General features: G+C 41.5%; 1 protein-coding gene across 27 annotated transcripts in view; it reads left to right on the plus strand.

The window, feature by feature from the left end:
* The window catches only part of BNC2 (basonuclin zinc finger protein 2), a 454605-nt gene extending 437134 nt beyond the window's left edge, over nt 1-17471 (plus strand). For 14 of the 27 annotated variants that reach the window (XM_062208177.1, XM_062208176.1, XM_062208182.1 and 11 more), the window contains 3 exons: nt 56-117; nt 561-621; nt 15573-17471. In XM_062208177.1, the coding sequence (XP_062064161.1) occupies nt 56-117; nt 561-621; nt 15573-16233 (784 nt within the window). In that variant the 3' untranslated portion in view covers nt 16234-17471. Of the gene's footprint in view, nt 1-55; nt 122-560; nt 622-13990; nt 14025-15572 lie in introns of those variants that run through there. The other 13 variants (XM_062208189.1, XM_062208181.1, XM_062208183.1 and 10 more) reach the window with 11 other exon arrangements.
* The last annotated feature ends 3520 nt before the right edge of the window (nt 17472-20991 follow it).

Here is a 20991-nt window from a genome sequence, read left to right on the forward strand (position 1 = left end):
GCTTTTTAATTAAATCAATATATTATCTTCATACACACATATTTATCCAATATAGAAACAGAAATTTACGGATGGAAAGAACCATAGGTCCAGGACATCGAGACAGCCTGCATCTCCGTAGGTATAACCAGAAATGTTATCATTGCTTACATGAGTGTACAGTGTGTCCTTGCATTCTTTAAGAGTCATGGAAATATCCCAAGGATATTGGGAAATGGGACCAGAGTAATTATTGCTGTGGGGAAAGGGTGTGGTGGTGTGGGTATCTTTTTTAACTTCACAGCATCTTTGAACACATCTCTGAAATGCAGTCCACCATGGGCATCCCTCTCAGAAGGGCACGTGTGCATATACATTCAGGATCAGTTAGAATCTATTAGGTCCAGCCTTCAGATGACATCACAGCCTCGCTATGTAACTGCAGCTCTGAAACGGTCAGGCTTAAACAGAAGCAGCTGGTTCTAAACCTCCACTGTTTGTTACTAATCCTGAAGAAAAGATAATATAATGGACTGAGGCAAGGTGGCCCGCGGTGGGTAATGGTTATCCTGCACTCACAGGGATGAGCTCGGGAGCACATCTTCTCCGGAATACACCAGCCCGACTCAGCCCACACACCAGGTAGTTTTTCCATTTTACCAGATGTGGTTTTTATTTCTACATTGGTTTTTAAAAATATGTTCGGAGAAAACTTTATTGCATGGTAAAAAAATCAATCTATATGGAAGAAACTAATTAAAAATAGAGAGTTTTCAAATAAATACCACCCAAAGACTAGTGGTCATCAGCTGGGTACAACGGTTTGACAAAGTGGCATGTAATGAAAGTACCCCTGAGTGACTACTCTTGTGACTATTTTGTGTTGGCCTTCATATATGAAAAATGGGTCCTTTTTTAAGTAAAAGTTTTAAAAATACCTTTTTCCTTTCCACTGAAGTAAAAAGGACCCATTCTATGAAAAGCAAAATGTCTAAGAAAAATAAGTGGCTTTCTTTCACAACTTAAAATGTCCTTTGAGAAGAATGCTATCTTCCCAATGCTTTCCCCACCCCTGTTTACCTTCTTCTGTAAAAATGGTTTACAGTCACAAAGTTGTTTTCAGTTCCAACTTGTCCCTGATAGTCCTTGAATACATCAGATAAGATAGCTACACTTTCAATAATAAAATGCAATACTGTACTCAACCTCCCCCAAGCTTGTGAGTAATATTCATTCTTTTAAATTTGAAATAGTGCACTAGTGATAATGAGGTTAATGCATTAGATTTTTTTTTAACAAAAATAAAAGACTCATGAAAACCTGCATACAATATTTATGGAAATGGAGTGTTTGAAGACAAGCCAAAATTTAAGCTTATTTGCATGAATTCCTATCGCAGTTTTAGTTCGTTTGCTGAAAGTACTGCAAGTCATAACACTGGAATAAATAGCTATGGGACCAAAAGGCTACCCGCCTGAAACTCCGTGCTTTCCTTTGTGTCAGACTGCGAGAAAGCACAAGTGTGGGGGTGTTTACGTCCTCCTGCACAAGGTGGTGAGGGACTGTTGCTTTGTCTGAAGAAAAGTGTTTATTGACAGTAGAAGAATATTTCAGCCTCTGTTTGTATTCTAAGGAGTCAGACTTTGGCAAATGGCCATCTGTGTAGAAGTTGAGACCAGTGTCCAGGTAGCACAGATGGGTCCCAGGTGTGTTCAGTCACACAAATGATAGCAAACTTCAGCAAACAGTTGATACATTTCATTGGTGCAAAACATCACATCATACCTGATTTTCTTTTAATTTCAGAGTTTTGTCTTGATAAATGAAGAAAAGCTAATTGAAAAAAGATTGTGAAATGAAACTTTTTTGATTCACACTTGAAATTTTCCTTCTTAAAAAAATACATAGCTCTTTTGACCCCAGGTTAAAAACTGGGGTCATGCTTTGATTTTGACATCTTTCATTTCCTCAAAAGAAAAATATTTATTCTTGTTGAGTCTCTGACTTGAATTAATATCATGATGTGATTTTCGCTACTACCCATAACTAGCAACAGTGATGCTAGTGGGGTATAGTCTCTGTCTGTGTCTCAGCAGGGTGGACTGTGACGCACAGTTGCACCCCTGTGTCTTCCTTTTGTCATCATTTCATGGACAGATGTGAACCTGTGAGTGACTCTGCTTATTCACAAAGCCTCTTGGATCCCATCCCTGATCTGTCCCTTCCATGTCCCTTCTGCTGTTTCTTCACCACTAATGTGTTAGGCACAAGCCAGGAAGTTTACATCCAGTTTTTGCCTCTTCAGCGCCCTATGAAACGAAGACAAGTTTGGTCAACCTTCCTCTTGAGCCAACAGCCTTCCCAGCCAGAAACGCTGGTGTGTCTCTCGTCCTGCTGCCCTGAGGCCCATGCCTTCCTCTCCCCAGAGTCTCATTCACCTGTGACTCTACGGGGTCTTCCCTGTGCAAATAGAGGGGATTCTGAGTGGGGACTGAAAAGTGTAGGGCTGCAGGCGTTTCTAGGCTGCCTGAGATAAAGCTCCCAGAACTTCCGCTCTCGCTCTCTCCCTTGTGCATGTCAAAGCAGCCTTCTCATCTTCAACATTGCAGTACCTTAGGGGAGCTATACACAGGCCTTCCTGGGCTCCTTCCAAGATGGTTATACGTGAGGGAGTTGCATTTTTTGGTCTCCAGAGAGGCATGTTAGTAAGGTGGAAGTAAAAAGAAGTTAAATGCTGGATTGTAAGTTCAGCAGCTCGTGATCAAAGCGCCCTGGGTCTTTGCTTTTGGTCCTGCTACAGATTATTAGATCAGGTTGAAGACTTTTTGGGAAAGCAGAGTGTGCTTTGTCTAAAGTGACAGGGAAGAGAGAAAGGCACTGGCAAGGTTTGTTAGGGCTGAGGATGCGAAGCAGTAGGGTCAGAGGTGTCCTTTCTCTGTGATTGTGAATGAGTGTTAATCAGCAGCCAAGAGGACCAATGCACATAAGGACAAAGAGCAAGCGAAGGAACCAAGTCCGAGTTGTCCCACTCACCAGGTAGCTGTCAGAGCCATCTCCATTCTCAGAGTGATAGAAGCAAATTGTAAATAATCTCTGTAGCGAACTCTGGGATCAGGGGGATAGCCGCAGTGTTCAAGTGTATCCTGGGAACCTCATGTAAGGTTAGTTCAGGTTTAGGGCCAGGTTAGGCCCCCTGGTGAATCCCCTAATTGCTCCTCTGCTGATGCCATTCTGTCAGGGAACAGGCTGCAGGCACGCAGTCCTGGGAAATACATGAAGTACTCCCTGGGAAGAAGGATGACTGGCCTGGAACCTACAGTCTTCGTAAAGGACACTTTTTTTTTTTTTGAGGACAAGATCATGGTGAGAATTAGGTGAGCTTAGTTGACCATTATACATTTCTCATCCTCTGAATGGAATTTGAATCCAGAAGAGGGCTGATTGCTGTGGATCGCCTGTATTTAAGGGAAGACCCTTTATAAAGTATGTTTGGATTTTTTATTCAAGGGAAATAAAACAAACACCCCATTGTTCCCTAATATTCCTTATCACTTCCTAGTATGTCAAGTTCTGTTTGTATCAATTGTAGTGGTCGGCAGTTCTAAAACTCATTTAAAATGAGGATTTTATGTTTGGAACTCACCAATCTGTTCAGAAAGCTGTATTTCTCTCTGTTTTTCACCCTACATGAGTTTCACCAGCCTTGTTCCTCTGTTCTCCAGCTAGTGCCCATAACTGTCCAGGTTTGTCTTAAATTTTATTGGGAAGGTAGGCATATACATTTGATCTGCAAGGTGTGGAAAAGGTGATTCAGCCACATGAATAAGTTTTAACGAAATAATATTTGCTTAGTGTGACTTATAAATAAATATGAGGCAACAATTGGTGCCAAGTGTGAAGCTTCTATTTGATTGCTGGTTAAATCAGTCCAGATTTAAACATGTAAACTTCTTGATTTGTATGGAGTAAGACATCTGTATTTGGTTTATTAAAACCTGCTGATGTCTCCAGAACTAATTTTGCTCCTGTATAGGCCTCTGGGTAGTTGTAGCTGAAAAGCAGAGATGTATGGTTTTTGCTTGTCTTATTACCTGACTTCCAGCCCTGTACAGGTGTGCAGGAATAAATTAACATGAGCTACCTCTGAAGAGCCACTGCATACATTAACAAGAGAGGTGAGGGTGCGAAAACATGCTACCTGCCTCCTGTTGTCACCTCTTCAAGCGAGCAACATCCATTTTTTTCCATCATTCTCTGTGTTTGGAAACTTATAAAGAACTTTTCTGCAGAAAGCTTTTCAATAAGTACACATGGTTTCACCAGGTAATACCTCCAAGAAACAAGCCACTTAGCACCAATTCGAGATAACTATTAGTATATTTGCCCTAATATAATTAGCTGTCAAATACAGTGTGATAATCCTCTCCAACAATGAGAGGAGAGCATTAGAAGGCACCAGCTGTTTCATTTCCTATATTTTTTGCCAATCAAACTGCACCTCTCCCTTTCCAAGATTCTTGTATAAAGTGAAGTGGTGCAGGTCTTCTGATTTTTAAGCTAAGGAAGAGATTTTCTCCCCATTGCTCTACTTGGTTTCACAATAGAGCCAGCAGATCAATAGGCCTTTTGTACTTATCTCCATTACTTTCCATCAAAAGCAAGCAAACAAAATAAATCCCCCTCCTGAGTAATTGCTAGTTGTGTCCTCCTCAAGCAAAACTTTGGTAGTAAGATAAACTTCAGTGTCACTCCTGTCCCTGGGGTTCTTTTTATACACTGAGAGAAGAGCAATGAGCAAAACGGTCTCCTTGTATCATGGGGAGAGACTCTGTCAGGCCTAAAGTGAGCCTCGGATCTTGCTAATGACCTCCTGCTGGCCCAGCTGGATGCAAGACAAGCTCATTTAAGCCCCTACTGACCTTTCACTCCTCCACGACAAGAGCCACACCAGTCTTCTTCGAAACTGTGCACCACATAGACAACAAAGCTTAATGGCTGACGAATGATTTCCCTTTCATGATGCAAAGAGATTTTTACAAATTTCTATTGATTCAGTCTCCTATGGCTATATAGCCCCCATTCCTTACTTTTCTAATGTTTATTTATTTTCATCTGCTTGGAAAGCAGAGCAGCAGAGAGAGAAAGCAGGCAAGAGACACGGACAGAGAAATCTTGCATCTGCTGTTTCACTCCCCAGAAGCCTGCAACAGCCAGGGCTGGGCCAGCCAAAGCCAGGAGCTGGGATCTCCAGCTCAGTCTTCCACGGGAGTGGCAGGGGCCCAAGTATTTTGGCTATCATCTGCTGCTTCCCAGGATGCATTAGCAGGCCACTGGATGGGAATCAGAGGTACTGGGACTTGAACTGTCATGCCTGTATGGGATGTTGGTGTCCCAAGTGGCATCTTAATGCACTGCACAACGCCCAGTGCAGCCCTTATTTTTACTGTCCATAGAAACTAACAAGCTATCTAGAAAATTCGTCCACCACCGCCGCCCCCCCCAAAAAAAATGTCACTTAAAGCAGAATTCAGTCTGAGTGCACAGGTCGTATCTTTCTTGGTGGCACCACTTTGAACGGGTTGTCTCCCTCATTTCCACTTCCATCAGGTGTGTTACAATCTGTCTGCCCCTCTGGTAGACTTCACTGTCTCACAAATCACTCATTTGAGGAACTTGTTTTGAGGGGTAATCTTTTCTTTGGGAAAACACATACCGTTGTCTACAAAGAGAGGGGTGTAGACCGCACACGTGCACTGGCACTCACTGAGGCAACCAGGTGAGACCCCTTCTCTCTTGGATGAGACTCCTGCAGCTCTCTTGCTGTAAGTGATCATTGGTTGTTTGCTAATGGGAGGGGAGACTCCTCTTTCTCTGTTTAAACTTAAAGTTCAGCTATAAAGTCTTTTTTTCTTTTAAGCCTTCTCAGAAATAATTTAGTGTTTTTGCCATTAGATTTCCAGGAGCTTCAAATAAATGAATGTGGCAGAATATGAAAGGAGTTTACGCTTGCCAAAAAATTGCAATGTCATAAAAAAGGGATTTGGTAACTTTGATTCCTGAGTGCCAAGATTGTGTGTGTGTGTGTGTGTGTTTTGGTGGAGGGGGCAAGTTAGTTAAATCAGAGGAGGAAACAAGATTTTTTAGGAAAGGACAATTTTTCTTTAGTTATTTCTCATAAAACTCCACTTCTAAAAATACCTAGATTTTATGTCCTAATGCGAAGCTGCTTGAATTAAAACAGGAGTTGTAAATTCCTGGTAAAAAGCTGTTCTGCCTGAAGTGTTAGTGATCTTAACTCTAGTACTTTATGGAGTTTATTACTTCTTTTATTAACTAGGGGGAAAAATGTTACCCACATCCAGTTTAATTCTTTTCGTTGCTTACTCTAATTTTGACTTGACTTTAGGAAAGAAAAGAGAAAGCAGAATCTTTCTAACAGAACATATATTGTGATGCCTCAATTTTGTCATTGCATATGTCAATCTGAATTATTATCAGCCACTCAAAACTTATGCTAACCTTCTAATCTAAATGCACCCATATAATGTATCTGTGTGTTTATACATAAACACCCACATAAATAACAGTATCAAAAGACACATCCTTCTTAATTGCTTGAACTGACATCTCCATCTTGGAGAGTGATCCATGAAGTTACTTTGTCATGCTGATGGGAAATAACAAGATTTTGTAAGTGGAAGGGACAGACCAGGGCAGGGAGAGCAGCAGGCCTTCGGAAGGAAGCCTGTCAGGGCTGAGGGCCGGCATGGGGCAGCGACTCCAACTCCGCCGCCTGTGCAGCCGGCTCTGTCACTGAGGGGGCACTGGTGGGTCAGTCCACTCACTAGTAATTGTGTTTTACAGACTTCTAAAGCAATTGGCTCAGTCAGTCCCAATTCAATAAAAGTGGAGAGCAAGAGAGAGAGAGCACTTTTGTTCTATTTTTTCCTTGAAATTATTTCATTCAGCAGTCTGTCTTTTTTATTACCAAGACTTGACATTAGCACTCCAAGCTATATTAGCATCCATTTCAGCAGTTCAGTAATGGTATTAAAAAAACACTTAACTTCAACGGTGAATGGTTGTATGACAGTACCATAAAAAATCCACATTAAAAAAAAAAAAACGCATGTATTTGTCCCAGCAAATTATTTTTCCCTTGTTTAACCAGTTCGAAACTATGTGTTCATGACGGTTACTCACGAGGACTTCCTTGTCCTCAGAAAGAGCCAGCAGGGGAGCTCTCCTGCCCAGGGAACTGGAGAAAAAGGAGGGAGAGGAGAGAGATGCTGTTTGCCCTGTACTTAGATCCCCTCCCATCCATCAGCAGAGATGGAATTGGCAACCTCACAGCACCTAAGGTGAGATTCTTGGATCCTCACGCCTGACTGGGATTTGATTTTGAACCCAACACTCTCCAAACTCGGGAGCACAGCCTAACTGCTTTGGCACTGTGGCGTGCTCATAAATGACTACATTAGGCTCTAAATTTTGATTAAACATTCAGTAATTAATCAATGGTAGACACGAAGCAGTTGGCAAGGTCCAGAGCTGCAAAATGTTTAAGACATAAAACATTACGAAGTAATTAGAATCTGCCCCTTCAAGGGAAGGATTGCCTTCAATAAGGAGGTAAATGATAGCATCCTGTTTATTGTGGACGTAGGCAGCCAGAGCAATATGATAAACTGCTGGAGATACACATATCAGTAATCATCCACATTATTAGTGCCATTAATCATAATTCCAAAAATATGACAGCAGCAGCCAACTTTTTGACCAATTTTGCTTCTGCCTGTTGGCCATTATAACTTCGCTAATAGACTGCAGAGCTCCTGTGCGTGGCAGTTTGCATTGAGAATGGAAGGTTAATTATATTTGAGCTGCTGATTTCTTCTCTCCTCGGAAAAGGCTTAGCACTTTGCCAATCCCAGGAGCTCACTGTTGTTAAACCAGTAAAAGTACTTTATTGAAATTTTCTTTGTTGGTCAGAAATGAGGAGATGTTTCAGATGAGATATAAGCGCCAGGCTGGGACGACTGCTAATGTTTCTTGCTCCAAAGTGATCCTTGAGCAGCAACTCGGTGGTTTCTTTAGATCACGTTGCTCTCATTTCTCTTGTGCAGACAGGTAAAGCGGTCTGCACTGTATGGTGAGACATGGAAACCCCACACCGTTAGCGGTAGTCTCAATATGTAAACTCGGACCAGGGCCTTAGGAGGGGCTGCTCACACCGGGAGAAACAAGCCCCTCTTTCATGCAGAAGTTCGGTTTCCAACCACACCAATGTGAAAAAGGAGTACAGGGAACGTCACCAGAAGCATCTGGATGTTTCTGGAAATTGAAATTGTGAGTAGCGTGGGAGCGCTGCAGGTTTCCTAACTGAAGTTTCCAGGTTTCAGCGATCATTTAAGCAAAGATGTAAGTTCGATTATGCTCATTCTAAAGAACTCTACGAGCAAATAATAATAATACTGATTTTTTTTTCCTACCAAATACTGTCTCCTTGCTTGGAGAACTCATCCATCCCTAATGTCATCTTTGAACAAGATCATAAACTAACTGTCTTAAAGATATAAAACCTTTTTGAACTTTTTTTTTCCTTATGAACTACTCACAGTACTGCTTTTGAAAGCGGTCTCAGGAAGAGATTGATGATCTGTGTGACACACATTTTGACATGGTAGATAAATCTGAATATGCAGAGAGGAAATCATTCCTAATATTTTGGAGCTACATCTTTCAAAGTCTTCACTTAATTCAGACTACAAAACAAGGAGTGGGAGACCTGAGGGTTAGCTCATCCACGATAAATAGAAAATTCAGAATTGTAGCTCAGATTTATTTGCAGTAAATCCTTAAAAGTTGCCAGGCTTTGCTTTTCGTTACCTAACAATAATACTAAATGCAGCACCCTGTGAGCTGCCTGATTGAGAAAATTCCAAATGCTGTGAAAACATAATCCTGTCCGTAGTGTAACACGCGTCTCACGTTATGGTTCAACAGGTACCTGCTGAATAATCAGCACCCTTGAGAAGCCTCTGTGTGTCAGAAGTAAAATGGTTAGGGAACAGGGCTGGGGGATATCAATTCCACATTTAACCTGAGCATCCAGCATGCACAGTTTCCATCTACCAATCTGCCTTCCCAAATACCATCACTACATTAGCATTTTTTATGCATTCCACTGCAATGACAAATTGTTTTCTAACTGTAGCGCCAGATTTAGTATGCGAAAGACACATTTGCCTCTGCCAGCAAACCAATAATTCTCACTAACATCTTCAGAGTTACAACATTTATAAAGTTGCAAAGTGGAGTAAACAAACCATCTGTTTGGCTTTTCCATATATGTCATGCTTTCTTATTAGCATATTACGATTCATTTAGTAAACAAATTTGGTGATTTCGTTCACGTCAAAGTTAGATCAGAAGCTTGAAGATGATTAACATTCCTGGGACAAGCGCATTAATACATTGCTTCCTCTGCAAAGTTAAATGGCTTCTCAGGAGAATCGCCCCTTGTTGACAAGATGAGACTGTCAATTTTGTTTGCCTGCCACATTAGGGGCCATAAGGGGATGGCAGGCTCTGAGAGAGGGGAGTCGTGTAGGCAGCATAATTCACTGTGAATTGAGAAAAGAAGTCTAATTCTGATAAATAGTCGACCCCAATACATCCTACCTGTTATTACAACAGACATGCCGTATCTGTGCAGTAAATTAGCTAAACCCCTGAAGAGTTGGTGGGAGCTTATCTTCAACTGAATAATTTGAATGTAGAGGGAACTGTCTGCGTGACCAGTATGGATGATTTATTTTATATTGAAAGGGATTGAAATGACTGAATTTCATACTTTTAATTTGCAGGAATTTATCTCTTGCCTTTAATGTGTTTTTCTTTATTTTGGGTGGGGAGGCTTTTGAGCATTAGCCACTAGGATTTTAGTTAAATTTTCTTTCTGGATGAAAAGATTCTCCTGGAGAGAATCTTTGAATAATACCCTATAGAACAACTACAAATTTTGTAGAAACTTATAGTATCTCCAGTGTCATTTAATCCACAGAGCTATAAGCATCCTACCATTAATAAATGATAATGCAAAAATTTTGAGTTAAGTGCAGTAGATAGGAACATAGCAATCCTGATAGAAAGAAAAAAACTAATGAGGGACTGAGATTTCCATTTTTCATTCCTGTGGATGTAGATAGCAGGTGTGCATTTCTGTAGAGGACTATTACTGACTCAGTAATCCCACAGTACACCTAGAGTTTCACAGTACACCTAGTAGTAATCTGGACTTAGCCAGATTGAACACAGATTTATTTCTCTCTCCTCTTCCTCCTCTTCCTATGTATCAAAGTACTTCAAAAAGTTTATGGAAATGCAAAAGTTTATTTTGGTACAAAAATTTTGAAGTCCTTGGATAGTTTTTCATAATCCACATCTTCATGGACTTGTTGATGATCCCTCAAACACAGATAGTTGGCTATCCATCTCCGCAGGTTCCTCAGCCACACACTCAAGTGACAGCAGATTGAAAATATTCAGGAAAAAAATTACATCTGTCCTGAACAGGTACAAACTTGTCCTCTCATTATTAGACCTTAGCAGTATAATAGAACAAGTGTTTGCTTAGTATTTACATTACATTAAGTATTACAGGGGCTCTAGAGCTGATATAAAGTTTATGGGAGGAGGTTATATGCAAACACAGGGCCATTCTACCTAAGGGACCTGAGCAGGTGTGGTTTGCTGTCTTTGTCAGGCAGGGTCCTGGAACCAATCCCCTGAGGACACAGAAGGATGCTTGTACACACACACACACACATACACACACAGTATCTGCTATGTATACTAATATACTAATACTATTGCTACTAATTATCAGATATTTTATGTCAGTTCACTAAGTTTAAAATGGCTCAAATGTGATTAACTGGCTGGATATTTCATGCAACCACTAACTTGATTCGGTCTTCAGTTTCTGACTGCTGCTGTCTGATTTTTCTGATTTGGTCATGCGAGTTTTTCTTTTAAAACAAACAGTTTTTAGCTGTTTTAAACAGACTTTCTCTTTTAAAAAACAAACAGTTCCAAAGCCAACTTTGAAACCTCAGAACACGTTCCTTTTAAATAATGTTTATGCTTTTAATTTCAATTTTTCTGTGCTAAACATGGCATGAAGCAGAACTGGGTGTTTGGACAAATGGGAACGGGAGATCTGAGAAAAGCCAAGTCCAAGGCAAGGCTTTCTGTCCCGAAAGAGCATTTGCATTGACTTGGCTGCATTCAGTGAATTTCCTGTCTAATGTGGTTGCATGGTAAAGTTTTCAGCAAAGAAACAGAAAAAGACGGGTAGTCCAGTCAGAGTGCTTTCACTCAGCATTTCAAGGGAGAAAGAAGAAATCTGGTTTGATGATACCTTTCCCCCAGTCCAAGGATTTGTTTCTTTTTGCTTTTGAGAGTGATTTTTGGCAAATTCACCGTGTGGAAAGAATAGAAGTTCAGAGGAAACACTTGCAATGGCAAGCGTAGCCTGAGTGCCGGGGCTTTTATGTGCAGGAATCTGTAGCATTGTCTTGCACCTCACTAGGTGTTGGTAGTATCAGAGTGACCCTTTTCTGGGTCACCCCTGTCTTCTCTTAAACACTGCATTGCAATCTTCCTGGCTGGGCACTTTTGTTTTCTTCCCTTCAGTGTATTTGGGCAAAACTTGTCTAGGACTCATGCATATTATTTCTTGAAGGCAACTAAATAGACTTTAAATTATCTCCTGTGTGTAAAGTAGTCTACTTGATTTGCAGAACCTTTAAAGTTGAATATGATTTAATTTGCATTCTTGGAAGTGACCATCCTGGTCTGAATTTTGGACCGTTGGCTTAATGAGTTACTGCAATATTTACTGAGGCCAGATCCTCAGCTCTTCTACCTGTAAACTCATTTTCCCTCTCCGCTCCAGTCATTTTGATTTTGGTAAGAGGGATTTACCCCCACTTACCTGTATTATCTACCTAAGCAGAGCATGGAGAAGCAGCTTTCATGCCCGTTTATGTTCTTGCAAAATATAAGAAGTTGTGACTCTAGCCTAGGTTTTTGTTAATGACTGCTCATCCTTCTTCTGGAGATAAATATTCATGAAGAACACTACATCTATTTCTAGAAAAAACATCTCTGTGCCTGGAGAACTCAACACTGTTTCCTTCATGGATTCCTTTCCCCACTTGTAACAGACACCAGCTTCTGCACTGGGGAGTCCTCTTCCTACACTCTCTGCACTCCCTGGCTCCCTCCCAGGAGGGCATCCTCTTTTGTGAGAGTTCTTTCTCTTCCCTTTCTTTTCACCTCTTCAGGTTTGCTGATCCAAATAAACTTGTAATATTCCTCCAACGGCTAGTAACCCTAGGTCTTTGGAGCTCCTGAGAACATTGTTTTATTACAGTTAATGGTTCGGATTGACTGATTTAAGAGTCCAACAAGAGGTCTTTGTTAAAACTAAGTGCTGCCTTGTGTCCCTTCTGTGGAGGTTGGACCCTGTCTCCTGGAGGGGTAGGGAGAATTTCAGTCTTGCCTTTCCCTCCTTGTCCTTCTTCCTTTTTTGTACCCCAGACTGTGTGAGTTTGTTAGATGCTCTCTAAGTCCACTCTTGATGAGAGTGAACCACTAGATCTTCCACAGCCCACTCTCCTCGTCCCTACTTGGAATATTTTGCATATGGCATTTTAGGAGGATTATTAAACAGAAATGAAATAGATTAAGAAATGAACATAAAAGAATCAATTTCTCTTGAACTGTGGTTGCATAATGGAAATCGACTACCATGAATGAACCCGCGTACTGAAGTTATGAGCAGCAGAGCTAATGTACTGCCAGGAGTTCATCTTTATTATTGCATTACACCTGAATCAATTGATAAAGTAGCTTTTTTTTTTTTCAAAGCGAGGGATGGCACTTAATTGAATAAAAGTCAATGTAATTATATTAGCAGAGGCCAACAGTACTGCTGACAGCGGAAAAGGGACACTGTTGAACAGAGTGCCAGAGCTAGTCTACACATTTCTGCACATCGTTTGGTTGACAGATATTGAGGGCTGGTACATCATCTAATTAGATTACAGATTTCTACTACTGCAAGTGAGAAATGAAGAGAAAATCCTCGTCCTGGTAACATATCGGTGAAGATGTGTAATTTCACAAGTCATCTCAGCAAAGATGTGTCCATGTGGGTGATCAGTGTGTCCTTTTGTCAGTGTGAATGTATTCCTTATTCAGTGTGTCTGGACGTGACAACGACGTGTCTGGCTGCTGTTTTCCCAGCAGTGAGCCTAGGAAGTGGTAACTGCAGATGTGTGAGAAACAACAGAGTTCTAGATCACAGTCACTACAAAATGTGTGTTTGTGAAACTAAGAAAGGGGGAGGGTGTTAAAAATAATAAATACAGGGGTAGGATTTCATGAGCTGCCTATGGTTGGCAGGCTGTTTTATCAATAGAGTAACGATCGGTGTAACTCTATTTGCACATTCTTGTAATAACCCTGGTGTCATGCCCACATGTCAGAGTGAAGGCTTCACAGTAGGCATTTCCTGCACTCTGCTTAGCAACCTACACTAGGAGTCATCTGCCATCTGACACCACGGAAACAGGGAGTGACTGTGTCAGAGCAAGGGACAACTTGTGTTTATCACTCACATTCCCACATACTGCATGCATCTGTTTAGAACTCATTTAAGGATGCTGCTGCTGCTGCTGTGAATTTGGTTTATCTTAATTTGATTTATGATTTTTGGATTACGCAGCTGATCTGAAAATCATCAAGACAACATATGGGATGATCGCTTATGACAGAAAATAATTTTGTGATCAGAACATTTTAAATCCCTATTTTATTGTTTAAGTTTTTTTTTTTTAAAACCAGATGTCTAGAATGTGAATTTGTTTTCTCTCTCTCTCTCTCCTTCTCTCTCTCTCTCTCTGTCTCTCACTCTTGCTTTCTTTTGTGATCGATTTAGCAAAAGATTAGAAAGCTGATCTTATTATCACAAGGTAAGCTCAGCCTTCCTGAGTGCAGCCTGGAGAGGGCAGCCGCCCTCTGCCCGGTAAAACCCAAAGTGCTTTCTATTGTCTTGTGTGGAAAGGTGGAGAAGCCGTTCCCACCTTTCTTGTCTCTGCGGCACATACCTCTCAAGCATCCAGTGCTAGCCTGCCGGTCACCCTGGGGAGTGGCTCATGTTGGTCTTCCATGCTTTTCAGTTATAACCAAGAGGTCTGTAGAATGTTCTACTGGCCGTGTAGTCATATCCTCGATGAGAATTCCTTCTCCAAGGTGGGGTGCTTCCACCAGCATCAAGCAGCTCTTCCTTACTGGAATATTTCTTAGTTTATTGTTTGGAAGAGTAGCCTTCAATTTAGGTCCTTGTCAAACGTGTGAGCCTCTGCAGGTGGAGAGAGGTATATGCCCAAGGGCACTTTAAAAATAAATGGGGGATGTAAATACCAAGGCACTGTTTTCAGATAGAGAATAACCTAGCAGGCTTTGTAAATCATGATGTCCCTGTAGATGCTCTGGGACAAATCCTCTTTTTTTACACAAGCAAAGCACTCAGTGAATAGAGTAAAAGTTTTGCTTGTCTAAGAAGTACGAATTGGGATTGTATGTTAATGTTGTGCCTGATTTTTCTTTTTTTTTAGTTGCTATTTTATTGTGTTTTAGTTTTTGTCCCATTGGGGTTTTTTCCTGTTGTTTAGTGTAAATTTTTTAAGGCTTGGGTGGGTTTTACTTACAATTTTTTTTCAGTTCTTCTTTTAAAGAATTAAAATTTAAATTAGAATTGCTCAGAATATTTTAACACGAAAATGCAGCAACTCTTGAAAAATACATGTATTTTACAATTTCATTTAACTGGGATCCCAAATCATGAGAAAAGGAATTTGTGTTGTTAAGGACAGTCCTTAACTTTCTGTCAAATTGCTAAACAGTGAAGCTGATTTTTTTTCCTACCTAAAACTTAAAATATAGGGAGGTGAAGGGAAGATTTCAACAATTTTTAAAAACTAAAATAATTATCTGGATTATTTACTTTCTTTAAAATTGGATCCTTTATAATGCTCTAAATACAGTGTTTGCTGTATTTTTAAAACGGTTTTGTTTTGTTTTGTTTTGCTGTGCTTGTAGGTAAATTTAGACTACTCCATTTTGGCAAGCATGCTGTTTCCCTTCTCTTACCCTATTTAATCCACATTCTGAGATCTCTGCTGTGGGATCCCCTGTAGCTGCTGCTGCTGCTGCCACGCAGTAACTGCAGAACCGTCACTGAGGAAGAGGTGCATGGGCCTGCATACATCCTGCCATTGAAGAGTTTTACTCTCATAAAAATTATGTTAATGGAAAGTTCCCCTTATTGCACCTCCCACCACCACTTAGCCCAAATCCTGAGGATGTGGGGAAATGCTTGCTTTTATAATGGTGTAATTAGCAAGGAATGTGCTTATTTGATGCCTCCTGCAAGCCGAATCAATTGTAAAATGCTCTCCTCTTTCTCACCCCTGCCCGTTCCCTGTGTACCCACCCCCCCTTCCCTCTTGTTTTCCTAGACACAGTGCCAACATAAATCTGCATCGTAAACTGTTGACCAAAGAACTCGATGACATGGGCCTGGACCCCTCGCAGCCCTCCCTTAGCAAGGACCTCCGGGATGAATTTTTGGTGAAGATCTATGGTGCCCAGCACCCCATGGGGCTTGACGTCAGGGAAGATGCCTCCTCTCCCGCAGGGACTGAAGACTCCCACCTGAACGGGTACGGGAGAGGCATGGCGGAGGACTACATGGTCCTTGACCTGAGCACCACCTCCAGCCTGCAGTCCAGCAGCAGCATCCACTCCTCCCGGGAATCCGATGCCGGCAGCGATGAGGGGATTCTTCTCGACGACATTGACGGGGCCAGTGACAGTGGGGAGTCAGCGCACAAGGCCGAGCCCCCTGCCCTCCCTGGTGGCCTGGGGGCTGAAGTTTCCGGATCTCTCATGTTCAGCAGCTTGGCTGGGAGCAATGGTGGGATCATGTGCAACATCTGCCACAAAATGTACAGCAACAAGGGGACCCTGCGGGTGCACTACAAAACGGTGCATCTGCGAGAGATGCACAAGTGCAAAGTCCCAGGTTGCAATATGATGTTTTCCTCCGTGCGCAGCCGAAACAGGCACAGTCAAAACCCCAATCTCCACAAAAACATTCCCTTCGCTCCCGTAGATTAGTCCCAGAACGGACACTACAAATGCCAGCTCTCACCAGATGGCCTCCGTGTTGGAACTGCCATAGTCATTGTGTGCTTACGTACTTGGGGGGGGTGTGTGTGTGTGCAGGTGTCCACGCCTCCGTGTCTGCATAGACACACACACACACACACTTCTTTAGATGAAAAAGAGAAACACTAGGTGCTTTTGAATTTTTTTTTCTTTTTCCTTTATAGTTTTGGGGAACGGGTGGGGTCTTTAATTTGGGGGTATAGAAACAGAGTACCCCTTCAAACACACACACATGCACACGTACACACGTGTGCAGCTCGCCCCCATTTTGACAGAATCATGCTCGGTCTTCTCCAAAGAGACAACTTGTTGTGCCCATGACTGTTGCCTGCAAAAAATAAAAGGGAAAAAAAGAAAAAAGAAACAAAAAGGAACTTCTTATAGTTGTCTTTTGTGAACTTTTAAGGTTTTGAGAGAATCTTCGATTAAAGCATGGCAGATTCACCTGTAAATACTTAGCCTTGAGAGGCCAATGATGTAAAACAATTGTACTGATGGTTGTTGAACTCTTTTTGTTTAATTTTTACAGTTACATCCAGCTGTTAGATACGCAGGAAAAAATAGTTTGCTGGCTAGCTCTATCCATTTATGTTAGCATTAATGCACATTTAAAAAAAAAAAGAAAAGAAAACATGGTCTTGTTTTTACTACCTGTTAGCTGTAGTGATGAAGAGGTGCTGGCATGCTTCACAGCACGGATCTAATTTTTTAAAATGTCCTGTACTAGTACGTAAGTCCAGTCATGCACTTTTTTTCATACACTACAAGGGGATGTGTAATATCCATGCTTCTTTTTTTATCCTTAAACTATTGCCATACTTCAGTAAGTGTCTTTTTTAAAAAAAATTCACTTGTATAAAAATGGTCTGGTCAGTATAGGGCACAAATGCCAAACAGAAGTACTAGTGTTAACACAAAACTGCCAACTTTGCACAAGTTTCCAGAAAAGAAAATACAATTAGTCACTCAACATAACCACAGGCCAATTTGTCGGCCACCAGAAAACCGCTTTTACAAAAATCACTCAGTGATTCTTTCAAGTGCTGAATGTTATTAGAATCAACATTGCATCCTTCGTGCTTATATGTTAAGTTACATAAAAGGAAAACAAAATTATGTGGTGTGAAACAGGCAAGGCATTTATTCTTTAGAGGCAGGATAATATTTCAGGATACAAAAGCCCAAATTACTCACTATGGAACAAAGCTGAATGCAGTCAAAGGGTTGAACACTCATTTCCAAGGCCCTAGCCCTTACCCTCCATAAAGAAAGCAGTAGTGTAAGCTGGGCCGGTCTCTTGCGTGGCTGTCTAATGTGTTGCACAATCTGCAGTAGTGCTACGATGCAGGCCTGTTGGGTAGACAAAATCAAAAGACGCGTGTAGCAGCAGCAGTGCTGGGAAGTGTTGAAAACATGTGCTGAACTTGAACTGAGCGACTCTCCTTTCTGAAGAGCCAGGAGGGGTGGCGGGGGTGGGGGGCGTGGGGGGGGGTGGTTAAAACAGGATCTCTCTCTGTTGAGTGTTTTGCGTTTCCCCACACGATTTGTCAGAGAGAAATGAAAGCAAGCCTGAAACCAAGCAATTGAGAGTGAGAAAGAGGGAGAGACTATTCTGCAAACCTGTTTTGTTTTGTTTTGTTCTGTTTTGTTTCCGATGTTTACACATGCTGCCTGAGCTGGTTAACCACATCGGCAGCCTCAGCTACCACAACATACTGACTAAATGATGATATTTACTCAAGTTCAGTCTGCAGCCAAAACCATTAGGGTGTGCTTTGCAGCCTATGTTTTGTTGTCTTTTTTTTTTTTTTTCTTAAAGTGGAGGGGGAAAAGGAAAGAAAAACAAGAAACACTATGTCAAACAGTACACACTAATTTAAAGAGAATGTATTTCTTTTCTGCATTTAAATGGCCTCAACATTTCTCTTATCAGTCTGAAAGTTAGAAATACCCCTTTGTTTTAACTTTCCATGTCGTTTCCATTTTTAATGTTTTGTAATTATTTTCTCTGTGTTCACATCAGCATTCACTTCCGTTAAATTTGCCAAAGGAAACTGTTGATAGTTTCTGTCGTTATGATTATGCCTGTAGGATTTATTGTACCTCACAGTATTTATTGTTTCCAAAAATAAGCATCATTAGCTGGGAATTCAGTATTTTTATTTGTGAAAATTTCAGAAACAATAGACTCTTGAAGATAAGCTAGATATGTCTGAAAGCTTTATCTTGTCACCTCCTTCAGAGGATGCTATGGGGTTCATTGAAATCTTCATTTGTTCTGCAGTGAGAAAAGACCAAAAGTATTTGCAATACAAAAGAAACAACATCAAACACTATGGCTGTCAGATGACAAATGTTTACTGTACAAAGCTGAGGAATTAGTAATAATCATTTTTGTTTTCTTGAACTTTTGAATTCTCCAAAGTCTTAATTGCTTTATTTTGGTGTTGTGTTAAATTGAATAGACAGAGATGTTTTCCTTTGTTTTATACCATATAAGACTCTGTACAGTATGTTTGTGAAAGATTGAACTAGAATAATGAACGTTTGTTTGCAAACATTTTGGTCCTCTTAGCGTTCTCTCTGTCGCGCTGTTGCCCCTTTACCAAATGATGAGATTCCAAAAGGGTGGAAACATGCTTGTTAATAGCCCAACAAAAGCGTCTGGAATCTCCGGCATTTGGGATGTATGTAGACTGAACTGCACCTAGCTTTATGAAAAGACACATTTTCATGTCAGCGACTTTTGAAAGTTACACCCATACTTGAGATTTTAGAACTCATGGTGTACAAAGCCAGCCTTTAGTCGGTTTAATGTCAAGTAAGAGATCAGATAGCCCTAGCAATGAGCGATGTCGCTTGCAGCAGGTCACATCAGCAGACGGATCAGGCTTAGAACAGATGCTTGTTGCTTGCCACAAACCAGGCTAATTATGTATGGCCAGGTAAGAAAAAGTCCTCCAGGGCTGAGATCCTAGAGTTCCGCGTGCTTGGAAGTGTGGATTTCTTCACCCATGTTTGTCAGGGCTGAGTGGCAGTAGGTCCCAGCCACTGGCACTCTCTGAGTATCCCCTGTACTTACTACTACTTTGGCGCCTCAAGTGCCTCGTTGTGATGGTGGCCTTCCAAGTGGGTAGAAAACAGTTTCCAACAGAAAGCCTATTTGCTTAAAGGGAACTGGGAGAGTGGAGGGATGTAGTAGCTAAGGTGTAAAATCAAAAAGCGTACAATCCTGACCCCGCAGTGTTGCTAGTTCTCGAGTGTGTGCCTGTGTGCCGTGCATGACTTCACTCTGGTTCTCGCTAAGGCGGTGATCCAAATGCTGATGGGCAAACAGGAAGGACAAAGAGGCCAACATTTTCATGGCTGAGCTCTTCTTCTTTGCCCATTCCTACTCATTTGTTTTTTTCACAGGAGTTGCCTGCAACAGTTCCTCTCTAAGCTGCATCCGTTCTGTGCTGACTGAAAATTAATCGTGATACAGATTTTCATCCCGGAAGCCTTTCCCCATTGGATTGGTTGTAGCTAGTGTCTTCTCACAGGTACAACATTAGGGAGTGTCATTGGTGGAACTTAGAGTTTGGATAATTTTAAACTAGTTCTTGTAAATGACAAAACACTTAGGCCACTTCCAGGAGCACCAACATGCCAGGGAGGGAGAAGAAAGAGCAAGAAAAAAAGCATAGACAATAGGTCTTCAGGTTTTATAAATGCTGTAAAAAACTTGACAGTCTTTGTTCTGCTATTAACCGTATTTAAAGAAGTCAACTCAAATGTAATTAATCTAGGTCTTACTGTGGCTCCTCCGCTCAGCCTGATGCCTCTTGTAAGGTTTAAATGCGCTCAGGTTTTCCTTCTCGACACGACAAACATTTTACAAGACAACAACACATTGAACACAATGGCACCTTGTAAAGGTGATTCTTGGGTCATGAATTTCCAGGCCGATCCAGAAAGAGGAGAAAGGCTCTTAAGTGGTTAACAGTCCAATTAGTATATACATTGCTCTGGGGGGAAAAAGCTTTGAATATATCAAGAATGGGCTGTTGCACAGGCATCCTCCTCATTTTACACAAATAAACTGTGACCTTTTCCCCCTTCCTCTATACCTGCTCCACATGCGTGCCAAGTAAAGGAGAATAGGGGCCCGTAGCGATTAAAACGCGAGGAAGCAACGAGCCAGACTGAGATGCACAGGCTGCTAGCTGCTAACAGCTAGACCTGAGCAGTCCTAACTTGTATCTGGTCTGTTAGCATTAAGCTAGATTGACTAATAGAGTAAAGACAGGCTACACCTGCTCTCCTAAAGAAACAAATCATCCGAAAGAAATCTTTCATCCTATGGCTACGCCCTTAAAACTTCTTAGACTGTTTAAATATTTTTGCTTTTCCCTCGCCTTCCTTTTTCAACAGGAGGGTCCCAATGAGTAAGGATTGTAATAAAAGGCAGGTGCCAAAAAAACAGGACTCAAGAGGTTTTCCATCAGAAGAGTGAGTGAGACTAGGTGGAGAGTTGGTTCCTGCCCCGGCTTGAAGGCAGCCAGAAAAGAAAATTGTGAATGCCCTGGACGTGTTTGTGTGTGGGAGAATCTGCCAAGGCTCTGCCTGGCAGTGGGCAAGAGCATCCTGAGGCAGTGACTTGCATGGTCCCCAGGAGCAGGTGAGTTGCTGAAGGCTCCTGAGGAAGGCAGGAGGAAAGCAGGCACA

Source organism: Lepus europaeus, chromosome 12, assembly GCF_033115175.1.
Source record: "Lepus europaeus isolate LE1 chromosome 12, mLepTim1.pri, whole genome shotgun sequence".
In the NCBI taxonomy this organism is placed as follows: domain Eukaryota; kingdom Metazoa; phylum Chordata; class Mammalia; order Lagomorpha; family Leporidae; genus Lepus; species Lepus europaeus.